This window comes from Panthera onca, chromosome A3, assembly GCF_046562875.1.
Source record: "Panthera onca isolate mPanOnc1 chromosome A3, mPanOnc1 haplotype 2, whole genome shotgun sequence".
Classification (NCBI taxonomy): Eukaryota; Metazoa; Chordata; class Mammalia; order Carnivora; family Felidae; genus Panthera; species Panthera onca.
The window spans coordinates 122654985-122679513 of NC_138341.1; the positions used below are offsets into that span (position 1 = coordinate 122654985).

General features: G+C 43.2%; 1 protein-coding gene across 12 annotated transcripts in view; it reads right to left on the bottom strand.

The window, feature by feature from the left end:
* Positions 1–24529, bottom strand: part of PTPRT (protein tyrosine phosphatase receptor type T) — a 1077107-nt gene that overhangs the window by 599682 nt on the left and 452896 nt on the right. For all 12 annotated transcript variants that reach the window (XM_060618029.3, XM_060617982.3, XM_060618020.3 and 9 more), the window contains exon 7: positions 12771–13064. In XM_060618029.3, the coding sequence (XP_060474012.1) occupies positions 12771–13064 (294 nt within the window). The remainder of the gene's footprint in view (positions 1–12770; positions 13065–24529) is intronic.

The window sequence follows — 24529 nt, forward strand, 5'->3', positions numbered from 1 at the left end:
AAACAAAGACACACAAACAATCAGATGATTACAAATCGAGTAAGTTCTGTGAAGAGTGTTATTAATGGTTAGAAAGGGGGGCACCTGGGTGGCTCAGTTAGTTAAGTGTCCAACTTCAGCTCGGGTCATGACCTCACAGTTGGTGAGTTCAAGCCCCGAGTCCGGCTCTGTCCTGACAGCTCAGAGCCTGGAGCCTGCTTCGGATTCTGTGTCTCCCTCTCTCTGCCCCTTTCCCGCTTGCACTCTCTCTCAAAAATAAACAAACATTAAAAAAAATTCTAATAAAAAATGGTTATAACGGCAAGTAGAAAGGAGCCTAACTGAGATCAGGACATTAAGCAAGGTCTCCCTGTGAAGTAAGCTTTAAAGGAACCCGGAAAGGAGGATGGTGGGGGGTGGGGGGGGCCAGGCAAGGGAAAGGTGGGGAGTGAGTTCCAGGGAGAGGGAGCAGCTTGTGCAAAGGCTGGGGGCAGGCAAGAGCTTGGCCACTGTGCTTTTGAGGAACAGAATAAAGCCCAGAGTGGCGGCTGCCACATATGAGGCAGGCTGAGGAGAACGCGGAAGCAGAGATTGTAGACAGACTTGAAATACCACTTCATGCCTGTGAAATTGGCAAATTAAAAAAAAAAAAAATCATGGTAACACAATTCTGCCAAGGTTACACTGAAAGTGCTCATATCATTATGAAAGAGCACAGTTACTTCACTGAAAGCCATCTGTGAAATGTAGCAGAAGCCATAAGGATGTCTCTACCTTTTAATACCTCAACTCCTTACAATGTAGTCTGAGAAAATAATTCAAGCAGAAGACTACAGGCCGGGAGAGGACGATACTTTGGAAACACCCAAATATCCAACAATACAGGCATCGTTTAGCAAGCTACTGTAATTAGACTCTGAGGAACACGATGAGCCATTAAAACAATATTGAAAACTCCTTAAGAACCTGTAAAATATTAACTTATGGTGCTGAGTGAAAGGAGAGGGCTATAAATGGCACATGGGGCATAATTACATGGTAAGAATGGGATCAGTGATTGAAAGGGAATATGCACTAGCAAAAAAAAAAGATATTAATTGGTATATGGGATAGAAGTTCTATTTTCAAAAATTCGCTTTGGTGTCAAGACTACTTCATGTTTTTCAAGGATGAAGATCAAGGTCAATGAAGGAAGGACAGCAGTAACCCCCACAGCAGCCCTGGGCCCAGCTGGGAAAAGGGCTCACAGGAAGAGTTGCACATGGCTCTAGTGATTCAAGGCATCCCCAACTAGGGAAATCTATATGGCAATGGCGGATGGGCAACAATTCCCTGCTGGGTCCTCAAAGACACCCCAGCTTCCACTCTCAGCTCCTGTCACAGCTCTCCTTAAGCACCTCAGAATGACAGCAGGTCAAGACAATGCTGTGTGTGATGTAGAAACCATGACTGACACTGGCTTCTGTCTCTTGTGACGTGTAGTCAATCCCTTTGGGAGCACAGCAAGAGGCTAACTTCGCCCCCTTGAACCCACTGCAGTGAAGGTGTTAGGAGTTACTGGCTAGGAGGGCCTGGAGAGGGAGAGAGAAAGTCTGTCTCTCGGTGTTAAATTGAAAAAGCTCACATTTACTAAACACCTACTACATTCTGGGCATTGTGCCAAGCACTTACAGTTATATACCCAAGTGGGTAAGAGCAAGAATTAGAGTCAGAATCCAGGGCCTCTATCCTTAGCCACTTCCCAATTGTTGTGACTTGCAATCAAGTACTTTGTGGGTTGCAAGCAGATTCAGTGAGTTATTAGTCATCATTAATACCAATGGCCCCAATTTCTATTCAGTGAGGTCAGCAATATTATCCCCATTTAACAGGGAAAATGGCTCAGAGAAGTTAAGCAAATTGCCCAAAGCTACCCAGCATCCTAATGACAGAACCTGGATTCTAACTCAGATGGGGCTAATTTGTCCCTGGTTCCATCTATACACAACATAAAGCCGTGTTCACATTCCAGGGTTCAGCAGGCGTGCAACTGTTCCTGTACCTTCCAAGAATGTCAATGATGCACTAACTATGATAAAAATAACCCCTCACATTTATATAGAGTACTTTACAATTTATAACAATCTTTCACATCCACACTTGACTCTGAGAGGGAAACCTACTTTCCAGTTATATACATTTTATACAACATAGCAAAACAAAGAGAAAATGTTTACAGTGGCCCACAATCTTTTTAAAGGTATATATTTATATGTATATACATGAATATATATATATATATATATATATATATATATGGCACATACATATAAATATATACTACATATATGGTGTGTCCGTGCATGCATAGGAGTACAGATAAACTAAAATACCTTCTTCTTAAGGGAATGTTGTTCTCATTACAAGAAAGGATTTGATCTCAGCATCAGTCGCCCTCCCCACACTCCTTTTGAGTATTCAACTCAATGCAAAAGATGTGCAAAGAAAGGCCTGGAGCTGAAGTCCGAATCAATCTGGGGACAGTGGAACTGCTCTGGAGGGAGAAGACTTTGCATTACCTATGTGATCCAGGAGGGAGAGGAGAAGGTAAAAAATCCCTGCCAACTGTAAGGACCTTTAAGTCTGCAGAAGGACTGCAAGTTGTTTGCTGGCAGCATAGCAATGCAAACCCTTGTCTGTGTCCCACCGAACACTGAGAGCAGTTCTGCTGCTGCAGGAAACAACCCTGTGTTCCTGCAGCTTTCGGAGAGTGGTGGAGAGGGGCCAGCTCCACACTGGGTCCAGTTGGGAGAGCCAGGAGAAACAGAGCAATGTTCTAGAACTCAGGGCAGGCAGTGAACAGGGGCCACGTGCGCTCCCCCTGGAAATGTAGGGGGCAGGATCTGGAATGGGGAATTCTGGTCAATACTTCACAGCTCTGCTGATAAACTCACTAGCTCATGGGGCTATGTATCTATATTTCAAAAAACTGGGGCAGTAATTACATACACAATTCTGCAAGCTGACTTTTGTTGTTGTTGTTTTTAACTTATCAGAGCATGAACACTGACCCATGCCATTAGATACTCTATGAAAAACATGGTTTGTAATACCAGCATAGAATTCCACTGTTCACACACACACAAATTTATTTACCTATGCTCTTACTGTTGTGGCACTGAAGTGATTTCCAAGTTTTGCCCTTGTAAATAATGCAGTGATGACCTCCATGTATACAACTCCTTCTGTGAAGCTCTGATTATTTTGTTAGGAAAAAAAATTAGTGAATTGTCTTCTAAATACGCTGTGCCACTTAACCCACTTGCAGAAATGCCTGTAAAAGACTGCTTTCACTGCTCCTTGCCAACGCTGGTTTTTACCAGTGAAAAATAGGTATGTTTTGGTAATCTTACAGGTTAAAAGTGCATTTATTAGATTATCTGTGACACTGGACATGTTAAATTTGTTCTTCACCATTCACATTTTGCTTGACAATTACCTGTCAATATTTTTTAGCCTTTTTTTCTATCACGTGACATTTTTATCAACTTGTTAGAGCTCTTTTTATGTGAGAATATTATCCCTTTCTTCTAAATTCTGTTGTCTTTTCCCATATCCAGCTTACCTATTTGTTTTTTGAGTTTTGTTAATACAGTAGAGAAGCTGTTCTTTTCCTTTTCTTTTTACATAGTAAGATTCGACTCAGGGGTTTATTTATTTGCTCTTAATGAGCTGAAAGTCCTTCCGAAGAAAAGAACAATATTTTCTTCTGGTTCTTCCTTTTTTCTGATTTTAATTTAAGTTCTTAATCGATCCAGGATTTATTTAGCGTATCATAATATACATGCAACACATTCTATTTTTTCCAAATTATTAACCAATTACAAATATACTATTTGTTAAGCAATTCTCCATTCATATAAATTTTAATAGCTAGTTTCACTCTATACTGGATTATTCTCTGGGCTTCAATTATTATAGCTATAATAAATGTTGATATTTCACAATGAAATGTCCCCCCACACCACTTTTTTAAACTGTTCTCCATTACTTTCTCCTCTATATTATTTCAGATCAATTTTGAAATCACTGTCAAGTTCCAGAAGGACTCCCATTAGGGTTTTGATTGCAATTGCATTAAACCCATAAATTAATTTGGGGAAAACGGATATCCCCACAATATTAAATTTGCTAATCCAACTACATGATATACCTCTCCATTTATTCAAGTCTTGCTTTATCTTCCTCAGAAAAGTTTTGCAGGGGTTTATGTTTTCATACGTAGTTGCAGTATGTTTCTTGGTTTCCTCCTAAGTATTTATGTTTTAATTGCATTTGAGAACAGGATACGTTTTATTATATTTTCATGTGGTTATTACTAGCATACGGCTATTGCTTTTTGTTTATTTGCTTTGTGTCTGACCATAATACTGAAATCTCTTAATAATCCTAATACCTTTTTTTTTCTTGGTTTAGTTTATTCTCTTAGGCTTTGATGCTGTAAGAGTATTTGCTCCTAGAAATAGTAATTCTAAAAAAGTGACTTTCCATTCCTGGCTTACTAAGTAAGAATTCTGATCGGTAATGAAGACCGATTTCTTTCAAATTATTTTTCAGCCTCTCTGGAGATCATATGGTTTGTATCCTTTGACTTATTGATATGAGGTATTATATGAATAGCTTTTCCAGCATTCAACATTTTTCATCAGTGCCTTTCTAGAATAAACCCAACTTGGTCATGGTGCCTTCTGCTTTCATAATGATGCTGGATGCTGGCGGTCATAGAGCTTTGTAGCTATGTACTTACACACTCAGTTCCCAGCCAGGCCACCTGGTCAGGTATAAGGCCTTGGGTAAGTCACTTACCTCCCAGATGATGGAGGAAATCATGGCCCCTCCACTAGGCTGCTGCAAGAATTACAAGTAAAATCCTCCAAACAACCTCAATGCTATGGGCCTTGTATATCATAGATACTCAAACTGGGTAGCTGTTGTTTTCATTACTATGAAACAAAGGAAACACACTTTCTTGGTATTGTTATCTCAAGGTCTTCCCAGGTATAGGAATGAGTGACCTCCAGCTGTAACATATCTGGGAGTTACTTTTTTAATCCAGAAAGTCTGATAAACAAAAAAACCAAAGATATTAGATTTAATTATCATTAACACTACCTCTCTGTGGCTTTTTCTTATCTCAACTTTCAAGGTAAGGAGGAATCAAGGAGTATTTATTTCCCCAGGAAGGTCTGTTGGCTTACTATACTTCACCTTCTGAGCCCTAGTTCTCTAGGGATCATGGGGGAGCAAAAAAATCTAAACCTAACAATGTTTTACAGGGTTTTTCTTGTTACTTTGGAATTTCACCCAAGGCTACAGAACCAGAAAGAGTAAGGAGTAAGTATGGCCGCCTCCTGCAGAGAACCTGAGGCACTTCCAGATGTCCTCCTCAGGTCCTCAGGGGCTGGAAGAAGCACCCAACTGGACCCTCCCTCCTCTCTTCAACACCAGGCTCAACCCACACAGCAAGGAGGCTGGGTGGATTGGGAGGAGAGAGTCTTGGAACCTGTAAACAGGTGTAGGGAAGAAGGCTTTAGCTTTCCAACTCATCTTCCCGAAGCCAAGGGAGGAGTTCCATGGTAGCCACCTGTAGACATTGTGTACATAGAGGGAAGGAGGGGAGAGGGTCTGCAAGAAGAGGAAGGGGACATATCATGTCCCAGCAGATGCCTGCTCACGTGCAGACACCCCCTGGCTCATGTAGCAGCTCCTGAACCAGGTATGGTGAGAGCAGGCTTTCTCTCTCTTCAATCCCTCCTCTTTCCTCCATGGTCCTATGCTCCAGGGGAGGAAGGAGGCACAGAAGCAGCTAAAAAGGCAGGGAAGGAAAGGGAAGTGGAAGAGCAATGAGCACCCCTTCTCCAAATAATTTTGCACAGGTGGTTGTCGTAACCATCTTTTGTGGGTGCCTTCAGTCTGGGCTCACCTGCACGACTCTGGCAACCATGTCCCTTTGAGCATGGTGTGGCATGCACGGAAGACCCTCCTTCCCTAGTCTGTCACAGTGCTGGAGGTTTCCCCGGTGGTCTTCAGATTCTGCTTTGGTTCTAGGTAGGATGGTGATCTGCCTGCTATTGGCTGATCTTGCTGTGCCTCCCTCAGACTCAAGGGTAATCTCACCAGGATTATGACAGGGCAGAGATAGGAGTTAGAAGTCTGTGCTCACACCACCATCCTGCTCAGAAGGAAGTTCCATTTGCGTTTAATCTAGACCCCTTCTAATCTAATCTCAGACCAGGTTATGCTACCTGTGCATTGAAGCTGAGGCTTACAAAAATTTTCTTTTAATGGCCTGGAGTGCCTGGCTGGCTCAGTCAGTTAAGCGTCCAACTCTTGGTTTTGGCTCAGGTCATGATCTCATGGTTTTGTGAGTTCAAGCCCCATGTCAGGCTCTGGGCTGCTAACACAGAGACTGCTTGGGATTCTCTCTCTACCCCTCTCTCTCTCTCTGCCCCTCTCCCACTCACGCTGTCTCTCTCTCTCTCTCAAAATAAATTAAAAAAAAATTTAAAAAGGCCTTACAATGCTAGTTACATAGCTTTGTTCTGTTTTCTAGACTCTCAATTTCTCTTTCTCTCTTGCTGTCCCTCCACTCTGCCCTAGAACTGGATGCTGGACTGAAAACATAGAGCCCGCCTAAGGATGCTCACTGAAGACAGTCAGGACTCACCTCCGCTCCCTGTTCATAAGTCCTCATGCTCATAAGCCTTGGCTTCCCAGGAAAGAAAGGGGTCTGGATAACATGCTTCTCTCTCCTACGTAGGACTTAGATTAATCAGAAAAAGAGCAACTCCTATCTCCGCCCCTGACCTCATCATCAGGTATCACTGTAGCCACACATCAATGAACCCAGAACACCTGCAAAGCCATTGTTCACCATCTTCCCAGGAGCTTAGGGCTTCGGCACTAATCCACCACTGTCTGAGCAAGTAAAGACAATGGCACTAGAGCAGTCTTTTTACAACAGGGTCCATCACACCATCAGTTTAGATTCCGACACCCTCTTCCTAGGCCGGAGACGTTTTTTGTTTTTTGTTTTCTTCCAAATAATGTTCCTTAAGGGGCTTCTATGTTTTGGATTCTCTGCTAGGCTTATAACTTATCTCACTGAGGCTTCGCCACAAAACAGTGTATCATAATCTCCTGTAAATGGAAGAAACGAAACAGAGACACAGACAGATGCACTGTCATCCAGATACAAGTGCCACCTTGAAATAAAAACCAGATTCTTTTTGGCTCTAAAGCCCCTATTCTTCTCACTAAATTCTAATAACTACTCTTACTTCATTGAGCTCAGCAATTTGAATTTCTCCTTTCTATTTCCTTAGAGAAAAGAGACAGACACCTATCACTTCAAGTAGGAATCCATAAATATGTGAATAAAATATAATGTGCAATCAAACCTCAGGTGGAGGGAATACTAAGTGAGCCCTCCAAAGCATCAGTATTGCACATTTCTGGCTGTACAAAGTCACTTTTCATTTGGAAAACCTAAATTCGGCAATACCACAATGAAGTGGGTACCCAGGCAATGGGGCCTTTAATTTACAGGGAGCAAGCAATCACAGGGAACTTCTGATCACCTGGCATGCTAGATTGTGGATTTGTGATTCCACAACTGCAAAGTGATGGTTACTGCCAGAGTCTGGCTCAAGCAGGACCTTTAAGGATAAGGGGAGGAGATTTCCAGAGCACAAGAGAGCTAAATTTGGGTTGCTTAAGACCTGTTTCTGAGATAAGGAGGAATAGGTCTCTTGAGAGTAAAACCAGATCCATACACAAGTGGGTGTGGCATGGAGGCAGATCTGGGTGACAATGAGGGAGAATGTCTTTTGTCTAATGCTGGGTGATAGCTTGAAGGCATCAACAAGCAGGTGCATGGCCCATTAAAAGTGGTACCTGCAGAAAAGATGAACTGGACCAGTGTGGTGTCCACACCTCTCATCATCTCACTGGCCTTCCCCTATTGCTGACCCTGGTCCCCATTCTCAATGCTGTTGACCTTGGTTCTCCTCATGGAATCCAGATAGTTGATGCTAGCAGCCTCTGCTCTTTTAAACCTACATGATATTCTGTTTCCACATAGGACCCCAGCCAGAGTTTTATGATAACCAGACCAATATTAGATAGAGAGTAATAGTAACCACCCAGGATCCCCAGCAGTTAGAAGGTCTGCTATGGGAGCGCATGATCTTCCCATCAGAGATAGCATTCAAGGTGAGGCTGGGTGGGCACCAGACAAGCTCCTAGGACCCAACTAGTATACATGGATGTCTGCTGTTGGGGATGTGCCAGAGAAAACCACCCACTGTTCTAGATAAGAAAACGTCTGAGAGTCTAGATTATGATCATCGTGTTCTGAAATAGGATTTCCTGTGAGATGATGAACAACAAAAGAAAATGGTACACCCATTCACATGCTAGTCAGTCCAGAGAAACGGACATGTCAGATTTCCTGCTTTAACAATTCACAACCACAAGAGCAACAAGTAATAATTCATTTTATTACAGGCATCTAAAGAGTATTTGGAGCTTTTCAAAGAACTCTGATGTAAATTATCACATATGCACCTCACGCCTGTATCTCAGGAAGGATGGCAGATGATTAAAGAGAGCAAAAGAACAAAACGATGAATGAAAAAAATAAATGAATGGGGCATCTCAAGGGAATAGTATGAAGAAAGAAAATTAGACTGCTTTCATTGGTACTAAGGAGTCCCTTTGATTCTAAAATGCAGATGCAATCAGGTAGTTCTCAGGAAAGATGAAGGGGTACCCTGCTGGTCCCTCCTGGGCTCCAGGCTTCCATATGCCATCACCTGCTATGCATCTTTATCTCAAACACAACATATGCAAACCTCAACTCATTCTCTCGTCCCTAACCCATCTATTGTGTCTTGCATCTCGCCCAACAGTTCCACCACTCACCTCCCAGCCATCCAAACCAGAAGCCATAGAGTATCATCTTTGGCCCTCTTCTCTCACCCCTACATTCCCTGTGTGATAGTCTGTCCAGGTTCTGGCATCACTGGCTAACAGTCTTGCTCTGAACTCGAGACTATTGAGCTAGGATGGTGCTTTGCAGCCAAACTCTTGAAAATGTCCACCTGTAAAGGTGTGACCCCGTTCCTGATGCACCAAGGATATACCCGGCAAGTGGCCTGTCAGACCTAGCAGACCCGGAATACATCCACACCTGCCCTTGCTGAATTGTCCCCCAGGTATCTTCCTGAGCTACACCCATGCTTTAGCCTGAGCGCCTGCTTTAAGCCTTTGCCACCAATGCCTAGAACAGAGCTTGGCCCGGGGAAGGAGCTCAGTAGATGTTTGCAGAAAAGGCCTACAGCCTCCGTGGACTGACTAGACCATGCAGCTGGTCTCCATAGTTGCCAGTCTCCCTACCACGCAAACCCACCCTCAAGAGGACATGTAGACAGGAAACCCCATCAAAGCATGTGATGGGGAATTCCTTGAGCCAAGAGACTTAGCTCTAAGCACTGAATTGATTTGTAGTCTTGGGCTGATGATGCTGTACCTTAGCCTTCCTCCCATTTACCTCTCAGAGCTGCCTCAAGGACCAAGCAACATAGTGGGCACACCACCAAAGTGGCACGTAGGTGTGGCACAGCGTATCAGTGATTCCTCAATGTGGGTATGCCTCAGCATCACTCAGAGGGCTCCTTAAAGCATAGATTTCTGGGCTCCACTCCCAGAATTTCTGCATCATTAGGTCAGGGCTGAGGCCTGAGAATATGCATTTCTAACAAGTTCCCAGGTGATGCTGATGGTCCAGGGACTAAACTCTGTGAACCAGTGTGCCAGACCATTTTAAGAGCACTGCCTTTCCCCACCGACCTGGTTTTTCTCCCTGAAGTATGCTATTTCAATATTCGACTTTATGTTTATGTTTTACCCTTTTTGCTGTTTTGCTGGAATCTTAACATAGTCTGTAAATTCCTCTGGGCAGAAATTATACCTTCCACACTCCACATTCTCTCATTTTCTGTCTTGCAAAATAATGAGTACATTTCCAGTGCGATTAATAATAGAAAAAGGAAGGGGGGGGGGACCCACACTACCAACCCCAATAAACAGCTTCCACAAATGGATACCAGCCCTGGAATCCTCTTAAAAATTAATTATGAGGCAAAGAATATTCTACCATCAGTGGCAATGTGGGAAAGAAGATTATGTTCTTGATGACACATTTTGTAAAATGTGGGTTATTCAAGATTTTAGCTGTAACTTACTTAAACACCACCATTTTTTGAAATATAAAACCACAAACAGCATTTCAACTCATAATTTTTATAGTGATAGTCAGACAATTGTGTTTTCAACATGCAAAATCCATTACACAGTCGTGGCAACAGTTTGCAATAGATTGTAAATTTTTATTGAGATGATCATCTTCCGATTGAATTTCAAAATGTATTATATGATCATCAGCAAATACGTCCAGAGGGGCTGCTAAAGGACTTTCAGTATCATTTATAAAGATCAAAAACCCTGGAAACTCTTAGATTTACCCTGTGGAAAAAGAAAAGTCTCATTGGTAGGATCAAATCAATTACTTTTATGGATGAATATTGAATTGCAAAGCTGAGATAAGGTATTACCTGGTTTAATAACATAATCTTATGTCCTTTTAAAGTAGTAGGTTTCGTAATCAGGTTTCAATAAGGAATTTTGCGAAAGGCCCGCTTTTGAAAATAATCAAGAAAATGGCATTTCTATTTATTATAATAGTCCGACAACATCCAAAGGAATACTCCCAAGCAATGGGCATCCTCACTAACCTTGGGTTATAGACCACCCAGATGCACTACTGAGGTACGTAAGAGTGATTACAGTCAGTTCTGCTACAGCTCTTGTTCTGACAACTCACATGTGTTCCAACATGATTGACCTATTAGGGGACAATCTGAGCATAGCACGAATGTCACATTTGTTATGTGTGAGTCTGCACATAGAAACACTATTGAAGCAGAAAACTGCACTCAGCTCCACTGAGCCACGCGCGAGTACAGAGAACGTACCCCCCTCAAACATTGACCTGCTGCCTCTGTTCACAGCACGGGCTGTGAGCCCCAGGCACCCACAGCTGGTGTCATGACTTTCCATCACGTTCAGAAAGCCCTCTTCATCACCACCCCAGCTCACAGGCTGCAACCTGCTTCAAAAGCAAACCCGGGGTCTCTCTGCAAGGAAACACACTCTATGTACTGCAGTATTTATGCATATCCTAAGCCACTGACAGGTGTGAACTGTGTGACCAGTTTTACTATTTTCCTCTTTTTTTTTAATGTGTCATTGATGAAGAATGAGCGAAGTACCCTAATCCCATTTTCCCCCATAACCCTGATAGTCTTTATCGCATAACTTTCCATACTACAGTGATTTTCAGGGACGCGTATGTCGCATTATAGAACTAATTGTATTTTGTTTTTTTCTTCCATGGGGGTCGTTGTGCCGATGGGTCCTTCTCTCCCCACCCGGAACCCATCAGTGACTCTTCCTCCCTTGGAATCCAATGGCTCATGCTGCTGCTTCCCTGGTCCCCCCTGGCAGAACCCCGGCACTGTATTCCATGCCAATGGCACAGACTTCTCTATCTTTTCATTGGGGTGACCAATGATCAGTGGCATTAGAGTCAGAAGAACCTGAGTGCAAATCCTGACGGTGCCACTGGTTAATTCTACGACTTTGGACAAAAGGTTTTAAAATATAGAGTCTCTATTCCTTCATATATATGTGAGATAAAAGTACTTACATCAAATGGTTAAAGGGGGAAAAAACCACACTGAGTTCTTTTAACTTCTTGAGTTACATTCAGAGCTGTAACATCTCAGGAATACAGTCAGGGATAAAATCCTAGCCAATATCCCTTATTAGAAACACCATAGAAGCCTGGAGTTCCTGGGGATAGGATACAGTTGGTTCAAAAGAACCTTCTCAGACACAGTCCCAGCCACCAAATTCTTAAGCGACAAACCAAAAACCTCAGAGAAACTGGGGGAGGCACAAGTCCCCTGGGGTATACTGAGCCAGGAGCTTGGAGGGATATAGAATCCAGAGGACCCATGAAGGGACAGTCCCAACCTAGACTGTTCGGTTGGAACCAGGAGGGCCTGAGGGATACAGAGCCAGAAAGCTCTCAAGGACTAAAGCAGTTCCAGAATCCACTGAGAGGCACTTTCAGAGCCAGGAGGTACTCAAGACAAAGTTGGCATCAGGAACCTTTCAGAGACGTAAATAGAACCAGGAACCCTCAGGCAAAGTGTCAAAACCAAGAGCTCATTAGGGTCACAGGCCTAGGCAAGGAATCCTCAGGGACAAAGTTAACATCACAAGCACCTGAGATAGCTAACAAGAATCAGAAGCACACAGAGGTGTAGTCCAAATGAGGCCGTGACAAGGCACACTTTCAGAGCCAGGAGCCCTGAGAGACACTTCGAGCACTAGGAAGCCTCAGACTTACAGTGGCACCAGGAATCCCTGGAGGCACACAACCAGTGTCAGAACCAGGAACGCTCCAGGACACGGCTGGAGTCAGGTGGCTCTATGGGTCCCAGTCATCACCAGAGCCAGGAGGGCCTCGAAGGCAAGACCAAAGCCCTGACTGTTGCTTTCCACAACAGGAAGCACAGTCACATCAAAGAAGTCTAGGAATGACTGTCGCAGAATGCCAATAGAAGGATCACTCAGGGCAACTGCCCGACCTCTCGAAGCAGAGTCAAGAAGGAAGCTCTTACCTGCACACTTGGTTCTGGTGGTGAGAGGAGGCCCTGGTGGTCCCGTGCCTCCCTCCCCCGGTCGTGTGAGCAGCACCCGGATCTCATACTCCACATCAGGGTCCAGATGCCATAGCTTATAGTTGGGAGAGTCAACTATGTGGGTCTCGGCCCAGGTGCCCGTGGTGGTGCGGTACTCCACCTCCTTCAGGATGATGGGGCCATCCCCGATGATAGAGTTGGCATTCGGTTTGATCCACAGGTATGTGGCCCCTACGGCCAGCAGCTCTGGGGGGGCGATGGGTGTGGGAGGCTCTGGAAGACAAGCAATCAGCAAAGGATGTCAGACCCGAATGGTTTACGGAGAAGAATCCAAGCATATAAGGACAAGAACAGAATTCCAGAGTGAGCCACTTACAGGAGCCCAAATCCCTTTCATGACTCCATTCACATCCTACCTTAATTTCTATGATTTTTTTTAATGTAAATACCTGAATTGGTATTTCTTCTACCACACGACCATATCTCCATTTAAATAAAGTAAAGAAAGAAGGTAATTGTGAATAAATGGTTTTTCTGGAACACAGCAAAGCTGCCTGGGTTAATATTCTGTTTTCCGTCCTCAAATGAGAACATGCCCTTACTGAAGTGGAATTTGGTTCAAAACCCAGGAGAGTCTGAGGTTTGTAACCATTTCTTTCATAGCAACACATGGATTCCTAGTGGAAGTTCTCCCCCAAATAGTGCTATGAGCCAAAGTAGCAAAAAGATGATGGCAAAGGAAAAATTCAGCTTCTTTTCAACTCTAGCAGGTTTCCTCCAGTAAGGAGGATGTCACAGGCACAGTGTCCTCTGTAGGAATCAAGGGTCAAGGGAAAAGTCAATGCAGAGTTATCTTGCATCCTGTATGGGTTGTTCCTCTTCCACTAAGTTCTATTTCTTCGGTTAAATAAACTATAATTTCAACAAGCACTTATGGTAGGTCTTTCTGGCAATTCTTAGCCCATTGGCGTAGCTGCTGAAATTAACATTAACTTTGTATTTCTTATTTACCAAGAAATATCACATGCACTACTTTGTGCAAATCTTGGGACACAATCACCTCCATTTTGATGGATTAAAAACAAACAAACAAAGAATCCAAGTGATTGGGTCACCTAACCAAGATCATGAAGCAGGTAAGGTAGGATGGAACCCACATCTCTATGCCTTCCCAGACCAGCTATTCCTTTGGAAAGCTGTTTGTTATAGACACCCATTTTCTAGAACTCAAACTGGTTATGTTTGTTATTTTTATTTGGAGCAAAAAATAGCAGTGGCAAAGCAATAAAGAAAATAACAATAGGGGCGCCTGGGTGGCTCAGTCGGTTAAGCGTCCAACCTCAGCTCAGGTCATATCTCACGGTTCGTGGGTTCGGGCTCTGTGTAGACAGCTCAGAGCCTGGAGCCTGTTTCGGATTCTGTCTCTCTCTCTCTCTGCCCCTGCCCCACTCATGCTCTGTCTCTGTCTCTCAAAAACAAACAAACACTGAAAAAAATGTAAAAAAAAGAAAGTAACAATAAAGAGAAAATAAGTCCCCTTACCTACCACTCAATATAACAGCCATTTTTATTTCTCCATGTTCCATTACAATTTCTATTCATATTTTTAATCCTTGTTCATACAGCTACAGTAACATAAAGACCCAATGTTTTTCTTCCCTCACTTCTTAGATTCTAAAGACTTTGCTGACAACATGGATCTTGCCATCACAGTCTTTAATAGCTACAGAACAATCTATCAGGCAATCACACTAACTAATCTCCAATTCTTGGGCACGTGAGTTGTGCCAAGTTTTGCTACAGTAAATAATGCTGCAATGAACATCTTTGTGCAAATGACTCCAATTTTTCTGGTCTCATATTTTCTTGGAACCAATTGCCAGAAATGGGATCTGTCAATGGATATGAACAAATTAATGATTCTTGGAGTAGAATTAGGAAGTGAAGAGTCAGTGGGTGGGGGAGCGTCTGGGAGTGGAGTATAATGCAGATGTGATCAAAACTTTTGGAGGGCCTCTGGGCTATTCAGGTGGGTAAGGCAGGTACAGGTTTCCATCTGGAACTCAGGTGAGAGCTTCGGGATAGATCAGACTCATTCAGTGTTTGCTTTCTAATTAATCACCTACCCACAAAGATTCTCCAGAGACAGAATAATTGCTATGAAACAGAGGTGGACAATATTTTCTCAGTGTGATTTGAAGCAAATCTTAAGGGACAACTTCAGATTGCCTCTATTATAGCCTGCCATTTGGTCAGAGAAGGAAATTAAGCAGATTAGTCAAGCTAGATGCTTTTCTTTACAAAGCCATGAAGGTTATTACTCAAGGCCTTGTTATCTCAAAGGTGTTTGCAAATTGATTTTTTGATAATTTGTTCCAGGTAGAGAAGTTAAGTTGGCAGGCAGATAATTTCTGAGCTCATCCTTTGTGTATTTTAAATATATAGACCTTTTGATCATCATTGTCAACTCTCCAGAGTCCCCATCAGTCTACAGTGGGGCCCCAAGGGTGCTATTTTGTAGCTCTGTGATAACTCTGCTCAACTCCTTAATATAATTATTCACAGACTGGCCCTGGACAGAATTAAGAGCAGCAGACTTCAATACTTTGGGGCTTGGGCCAATCGACTTTCTTCCATGGTCTTTGCTCTGTTTCAGGCATTAGCAGTAAATTGCTGACCACCAGAAAGAAAGTATCAATCTTTCCAAATGTTTAGTCTCTTTTCACTTATTTCTGGTGGTAGGTACAATATAGTAACAAACTTTCCCTCGAGTAAATAGATGTCTCCATCTCAAATGACTTACTAGTACACATGTCCCTCTGCAGACCAGCCAATACAATTATCTCTCCCTCTGTCCCCTTGAAGTACATCACAGTGCTTCCTGTACCTGGTTCTAAAACAGCCATCAGATTATTATTTTATTTCCTCTTTTGTTAGTAATTCAGTTATAATTGGGGTTCTTTTTTAAAATTTAAATGGAAGTTAGTTAACATATAGTGTAGTAATAGTTTCAGGAGTAGAATTTAGTGATTCATCACTTACATATAAAACCCAGTGCTCATCCCAACAAGTGCCCTCCTTAACGTCCATCACCCATTTAGCCCACCCCCCACCCACCTCCCCTCCAGCAATCCTCAGTTTGTTCTCTGTATTTAAGAGTCTCTTATGGTTTGCCTCCATCTCTGTTTTTATCTTATTTTTCCTTCCATTACCCTTATATTCATGTTTTGCTTCTTAAATTCCACATATGAGTGAAGTCCTATGTTATCTATCCTTCTCTGACTTATTTCACTTAGCGTAATACACTCTAGTTCCATCCATGTTGTTGCAAATGGCAAGATTTCATTCTTTTGACCACTGAGTAATATTCCACTATGTGTATGTGTGTGTGTGTGTGTGTGTGTGTGTGTGTGTGTGTGTACACCACATCTTCTTTATCCATTCATCAGTCAGTAGACATTTGGGCTCTTTCCACACTTTGGCTATTGTCGATGGTGCTGCTATAAACATTGGGGTGCATGTGCCCCTTTGAATCAGCATTTTTGTATTCTTTGGATAAATAACTAGTAGTAGGATTGCAGGGTCATAGGGTAGTTCTACTTTTAATTTTTTGAGGAACCTCCATACTGTTTTCCAGAGTGGCTGCACCAGTTTGCATTCCCACCAACAGTACAAAAATGTTCCCCTTTCTCTGGATCCTCACCAACATCTGTTGTTGCCTGTGTTGTTAATTTTAGTCATTCTGACAGGTGTGAGGTGGTATCTCATTGTGGTTGTGATTTGTATTTCCCTGATGATAAGTGATGGTGAGTAATCTTTTCATGTCTGTTGGCCATCTGGATATCTTCTTTGGAAAAGTGTCTGTTGGTGTCTTCTGCCCATTTCTTCACTGGATTATTTTTCAGTGTTGAGTTTGATTAGTTCTTTATAGACTTTGGATTCTTTATAAGTCACATGTATGAGTGGTTCAAAGAGAAGTAGGGATATGAGACACACTATTTTTTTTGTAAGCACCTCTCTTTTTTTAAATGAACAGAAACATCAGGTTTATCAGTTCTCTCTGAGACGAACTGCTCAAGTACACAATGCAAGAAATATGAGGCCATCTAATCCAACAACTGGAGTCATCAGAAAGGGAACCAAGGCCAGAGAGGGTCTGTTTACTAGAAGGTGGGGGCAGAACATTAGAACTCTGGGCCCTAGCAGAATTCCTGCTCCTCCCTTTTTCTTCTCGTACTTCAGATGTTTAAGCAATTAACCAGAAGGATCTTTCAAGGGAGTCTATGCAAGTAGTTTTTAACTTTTGAGGATACATAGGCCCTTGCAAAGATCTGGTGAGAAATTTCAGACTCTTTTCCCAGGAAAATGCACATATACCCACCATTTCAGGAATTCATGAACACTTCTGAAGCCTATACATGAACCCCTGAAGAGGCTATGCTGAGAATAAAGGAAAAGCACAGAGATCCTGCTTATGCACCACATGCCCATAATACTTTACACTTCTTTGAGACCCTGAAGCCACCCTTTGTTGCAGGGGCTAAAGCCAGGAATACAATCAGTAAGGAAATGGAACTTGGTGTAAACTTCACAGATCTAGTGCTTCTAGGCTCCCAGCGTCCCAAACATCTGGGTGAAAATAAACATTCTAAGATTTCCATGGGATAATGTGAAGTAAATGTCTAAGTCCCTCATGGCCATGACCCACCTAACACATTAATAGATTCAACATTTGGGCTAAAATATTTTATGGATGAAGACATGACCCTACCCATGAGATGCTATATCCTAACTAGAAATCTTCTACGAAGGCTGCCTTAGTAGTTTGTGTTGCTATAACAAAATACCAAAGGCTGGGTGGCTTAAACAATAGGCCTTTATTTCTTAGAGCTCTGGAGGCTACGAAGACCAAGGTCAAGGTACCAGATAACTCAGTTCCTGGTGAGAACCCCTCTTCTTGGTTTGCAGATTATCTCCTTGTTATGCCCTTCCATGGTGGAGTGAGAGGGACAGGGAGAGGGAGAGGGAGAGGAGCTGGTCTCTTCCTCCTCTTACAAAGGCACAAATCCCATAATGGGAGCTCTACCTACATGACTTCATCTAAACCTAATCACCTCCCAAAGACCTCCACCTTCCTAATACCAACACATCAGGGGTTAGGGCTTCAACATGTGAATTTGGAAAGGGCAGGGGGCACACAATCATGCATTGTATAACAGAGGCTTTGTTTTCAAATGCATCCTTCTCTTCTCAAGGTCATGGTCTTGAGATGAACAACCTTACAGAACTCTCTGTGAAAGAAACCCCAACCAGTATGTACTCTCTGCTTCTCATGTGCCAGACAGAGTGCTGGGTATGGGGACTTTAGTGGTAGAGAGAAATGCAGGCTCTCCGGACCCATGGAACGAGAGCATAAGGCAGTCAATTAAAGCAGCAATGCCAATAAAGTGGAAGGGAAAGGTCATGATGGGGGTGGTAGAGACAGTTAATGAGGTCTACGAAGGGACCTAACCTGGTGCAGAGGGAAGCTCTTGCAGAGACAAAGCTCACAACCCTTGGGCCTTAAATTCATGTTATATTTGCAAGCAAAGAGAGAATGTCTTGGGGGTCCTGTCGATCTGAGTTGTTTGGGAAGATACCATACAGGCTCAGAGTGGTAAGCAATTAAAACTAGGTGCTCAGAACACTCTTAATCCACTCATCCTACAAACACTGAACACCTGCTATCGGTCACATGCTGTTCGGAGCGCTGAGGATTCAGTGGTAAACACAACAGACACAATCCTGGCTGCCAGAAGCTCAAATTCTAGCTTTCCTTCGAGGACTGCCGGAAAGAGAAGTAATAAGAAGGTAATTCAGAAGCTGAGGAGGAGGAGGAAACTGGAGGAGCCCAGGTGCGTGCTTCTGGATCAACCAAATGATGTGCATCCGTACAGCAGAATACCGTACAGCAAGGAAAAAGGAACTACTGACACACAGCATGAGTGAATCCCAAAATTATGTTAGGCAAAAGGAGGAGAAAAGAAGAACGCATAACGATTCCATTTATATGAAAAGTTCAAGGAGAGGCAACATTGACCTATGGTGATAAATTACATACCTGTGGGAGCAGGTACTCACTGGGATAAGGCATAAAAGAACTTTCTGGAGTGTTGAAATGCACTGCAGACTGATTTGGGTAATTAAATAATAAGAATAGTGTTCCCTCTGGTTGAGGTGACTGCCTGGAAGGGAACTTGAGAAAACTTTCTAAGGTAATAAAAATTTCTGTATCTTGACTAGGGTTGTATAACTCATCAAACTGCACTTCCAGTATTGTGCTATATGTCAATGATGTGTTTTTAAAAAGTTTAAGGAAAATAAAGAAACAAAAATATGGCTTGCCTGTGGCCCAGCAGGTGGGAAGAATGCCACTAAATTTTACCGAGAGATGAACCCCAGAATACCTGGAGGAAGGAGCCTCTAATCACATATCGTTTATCTCCAAATAATTCTATCAACATCATCAGATGCTTGAATTCCTATTATTTTTCAGGACACACCAGTTCTCATCCATGAGGCTTTTCACATATGAAACCACGAACCCCATCTACTTGATCCTGAACCATCAACTGTATAGCTAGGAATAAGTTTTTCACATTTGGTGACACTCTCTGCTGACAAAGTCTGGAACCAAATCCAGAGGGACAAAGTCTGGCCTTCCGGGAGCTGAACTTGGAGACTGCACTGGCCCCTTCCAACCAGGCATCAAAGCACTTCAAGGACAAGACTCTGTGAGCCACCCACACGTAAGTCCTGGGCAGCAACTGCCCTGGACCTGCCAAGGCTCTCCTTCAACACGTAGGTGGTGAGGTGACCCCTTAATATAATTCTGTCTTGTCCTCAGGCAGCAATCTCTAGACCAATTCTATCTTTCTTTTTCCCCGCTGTGAGCACTTGTAACAATTTGGCTCCCCAGAAATTCCTACAGACAGCAAAAGTGCTTCAAATAGCTAGAGAGCAAGCTTTGTACGTATGCATTGTCTGCTCCAGACAGAAATCAAACCTTTGGAGAAAACCTGAATGTTGCTAGGACGTAAAGTGACCCTCGACACATTTAAGGTGGATATAACCTGGCCTCTGATGCTTTCCACCACCCGCTGCCCCCTATCTGATCACCTAACTGCATCACTATTGACTGACCCATGAAGAGTCTGCAAGAATGCCCCCACTCCATTCTACCCACCAACATACACACATACCCTCATACTACTTTATTATTCCCACCTCCACACTTTTGCACATGCCAGTTTTCCTGATTAGAACATCTTTCCTTTTACTTTTAATCAAACCGGGCCCATTTTTCTTTTTAATTCTGCTTCATAACTACTCAGCTGTACGACCACAGGGCACATAATGGATGCTCAAAGCATCATGCTTGTTAGATATTCTACTGACTGGCGCGCAACACTGTTTCATACAATAATGAATTAAGGATCAAAAAGAAAAAGGGAGACTAGCTGGAGATCAGGGTCCAAATCCTTCTTTGACCTGCCTTTCCACTAACCAGCTCTGTGACCCTGGACAGACCACTCAATCTTTGAGACTCTCAATGTTTTCATCTTTAGAATGAAAGATGGTTCTACAGTTCTAATTAGAAAAGTATCTAAAGTCTCCACCAGGAACTGTAGGGTTTCTATGTGCATATGTTCACTGACTCTAACCTGTGTCTTGTCAACCAGAGACCCCACCTTCTCCTTCCATGGCATGGACTCATGAGGTCCCTGAGCAGAAGACACAAGTAGACATAGCACTAATTTACCAAAACATGCCTACCAGAATTAGTCTCTGTGCCCTAGCCTAACATACAGTCAATAATTTTTGATGTCTTATGCAAAAGAAAACATTTTATAAGTTTCCCCTAAATAAGAGTTTGGAGTTGCCATGAAGAGATAAAAAAGAACAAGAAGGAGAATATCACAGAAAATAGTGGATGGACATTCACACTAAGGATTGGAAGTGTTTGGGGAGAAGACATCAAATATGTGGAACAGAACAATAATCAAAGACATACCTAAAGAAAATTTCTTTGAAATAAATGGAGCACTGAGTTTACAGAGTATAAAGAACATAGTGGGCTCCTGGCAAAACCAATGATGAGACTCAAAATTAAGCACAAACTGATAATACGTTGAAATACAAGACTAAAGAAAAGTTCCCCCAAGCATCTAGAGACACACAGATCTCCATCAAAACAAAAAAGACTAAACAATTGGTTCTCAGACCTCAGCATTTCAATTCGAGATACTGTGATGTAATGGTGAAAATAGTAGTAATAATCCCAAATGACTGCAGTGGCAACTAATATGTAACTACAAAATTTTATGCACCTGTCACTGTTTCTTACTGACTTAGAATAACTCACAATCTTCATAGTGACTCTATGGGTAGATACTAGTATGATTCATTTTTTACTTAAGAGAAGAAAGAGATGCAAATTAACTTTCCCAATGTCCAACACCTAGTCATTCAAGAAGCCAGGACTGGGGCCCACGCAGCCTTAGGATGAGGGCAGAGGGAGAGGTCCCCAACCATAACATAATACACGCACACGGACGGGTTTTAAGAGGATGTTTCATGACCCAAGAATTTTAGAGCCAGCTACGTTGTGGTACAGTTGCACAGCCAACAGAAAGACACTCTCAGACTCTTCCTAAAAAATGCAAGAAATACAATGTCTGCTTGCCCTTCCTAAGAGAAAAGATCACTTGAAGAAAGGCCCCAGTCCACCTTAGGATGAATCAAAATCCTAACTTTAGGATGGGGGAATTCAGATACTAACAGGATTTATCTTTTGGACACATGGAATTTCTCTGAAATAGTCTCTCGCTCTTCCCCCTTCTCCAGGTGACTCACCTTCCCTTGTCCTTCAAGAGAGCTCTCCTCTGGGATGCCTTCCTGGATCTCACCTCAAAGTTGTGTTCTCTGTGTTCTGTGGTTGTGTTAGCCCAGGGTCCCAAGAAACAAAGCTTGAGACAAGGATTCTGTGGAAGTCATTGATTGGAGGAGTTTTTAGGAGGCATGGTATGGGAAAGGTCAGGAAGCCAAACATGGATGTAGTTTGGAGCTCTGGAGCATTAAGTGCACAACCTCACTTGTCCCTCACTGAGGCAAGGGCATCAGCCATTTGCACCGTTGTGTCATTAACCAGATACAGGTTGCTCTGGGGGTGCAGGCACTGCACGTCAGCCAAGCAGCTCCTGTGTGGCTGAGAACAGTTACCCTGCAAAGGGTGCAGTCATTTCCTAGGACTTCTATAACTACGTACCACAAAATGGGTGGCTTAAACCAACAGAAATTTATGCTCTCATAGTTCTAGAAGTGAGACGACTGAAATCAAGGTGCCAGCAGGGACATGCTCCCTCTGAAGCCTCCAGGGCAGAATGCTTCCCTGCCTCTTCTACCTTCTAGTGTTTGCTAGCAGTCCTCAATCTTCCTTGGATTATAGATGTGTCAGTCTAATTTCCGTCTGTGTCTTCACATGGCCTTCTTCTCCATGTGTCTGTGTCTCTACATCCAGATTTCCCTTTTCTGATGGACTCCAATCTTACTGGATGAGCACCCACTCTACTCTAGTATGACCTCATTTTAACTTAATAAATTACATCTGAAAAGACCCTCCTTATTTCCAAATGTGGACACGTTCTGAAGCTCTAGGAAAAACATGAATTTGGGGGGAACAATCAATATTAAATCCAGTACAAGGGGCAACTGTGAGGCTTTAGCTGCACCCATGGCCACTAGGGGAAGCACCGTCCTGGGGATCGGGCACCAACAGCATCCTCTGGAATTGACACGGTCCTCAGTGCCCCTGGGCACAAATTCATCACAAAATTTGTACAGCACAGACTATTCGCTGATGGATCTGTCTCAAGGACACAGGCCAAGCCATTTTCGCCTATGTCCCCAGATCCTATCACAGCACCTGCTCTATGGTGGGCTTGATCCTGGAGTCACAATACTCCAGCAGTTTTACCTCCCCAGCATGGAAGGCCATCCATGAACATTTACTCTTCCCTTTTCTGGCACAAGTACTGCTAGTTCTTAGGATTCTAGGCAATTCTTTTTTCTATGGCTCAGCTACCTTTTAGCCAAATGCAGCTGATTCTGGTGGCACCCAGACAAAGTTCTCTTGACTTATCTAGAGGTCACGTGTGGTTTTGGTGGATAATACCACCATGAGCTGATGACTTCCTACCTCCAGCACCTGCATTTCCCTGGCTGGTAGCTTTCTACAGCTGCCAGAGTTTGATGGCCCCACTGTAGGGTAGACTGGGCATGCCAGGGTGTTATCACTCCCAGGTACAACTCTTTCCCAATGAGGAATATGAGGAGGTGGATAAACACCCCAGTTTCTTCGATCCTTGGTGGAACAATGGGCCTGCTCTACTCAGTCTTTTTTTTTTTTTTTTTGATGTTTGTTTATTTTTGGGAGGTGGGGGGGGGGGTCAGAGAAAGAAGGAGGGAGAGAGAGAGAGAGAGAGAGGGAGAGAGAGAGAGAGAGAGAGAGAGAGAGAGAGAGAGGGAGAGAGAATATCCCAAGCAGGCTCGGTGCTCACAGCAGCAACCCCGATGTGGGGCTTGAACTCATGAACTGTGAGACCGTGACCCGAGCCAAAGTCAGATGCTCAACTGACTGAGCCACCCAGGTGCCCCTTTTCAGTCTTTTAAGGGATCACTAGTGGGAATGAGCATCAAATACCTCCCAGAACTACCAGCTCATTCATGCATCCTTTAGGGGAAGCCTTCCTTCCTTTCCTGCCTCACTTACTCTCCTCCTCTACCAGTGTTCTCTTCCATTTCCAAATAAACTACTTGCAAAATGCTGTTGCAGGGTCTGGTTTTGGAGAAATCCAAAGTAAGGCATTATGAAAACCAGGGCAAGTTACTTCTCTGTGACTCAGTTTCCTCATCTGTAAAATGGGGGTGATAACAACACCTCCCTCATGTGGATTGCCATGAGGATAACATCAGGTATTCTAATCAGTAGTCTTAAACAGTCCCAGCACATTGCAAGTGCACTTAGTTGACACTAAGTTGGGAGGAAACTTAGTTGGTACCCTCATTTTGTGGCCCCCATAGAAAGACACAAAGATTCTATTAAATGCATTCCCTTTCTTGTGTCAGGATGAAGAGGGGCTCAGTAATGTCAGAATGTACTCCTGCCAACATTTCCACAAGCAAGTACATTTAAGAGCTTGGCCTCGGTCTACTTAACACAGTCATGTTGCAACCAGTGAAGTCATTTAAAAATGCATAATTCAATACCGACTTAGCACCAGGCGAGATTTCATGATCTGTAACACTCTGTCTGCGCCCTGCTCCTCTTTTTCCCCCAGCATATTGATATTTTTGAGATTACTCTTTGCTGGGCCACTTCCCAAAATTAAGAACAGAGTAATCATTCCAGAAGAGCCTTTCTTTCCTTGACTGCTAATCAAGAGTCTATCTCCTCGAGGGAGGAGCCTAGGAGAGCCTAGATTCTAAACCTTCAGAATTAGAGGCCATGTCACAGAAGCATTTTGTCATAGAACAGCACAGGTCCATGATCCGGCATCATTTGACTCTCTGCCCCACCCTTTCCCAGCAGTCTGGCTATGGAGAATTGAGTGGAAGAAACTTGGGCCTTAGCCAGTTTGGGTCTCTGAGTTCCAGAGACATCCAAGTCAGTAACACCTGCGGGATGCAGAGAGCTATTA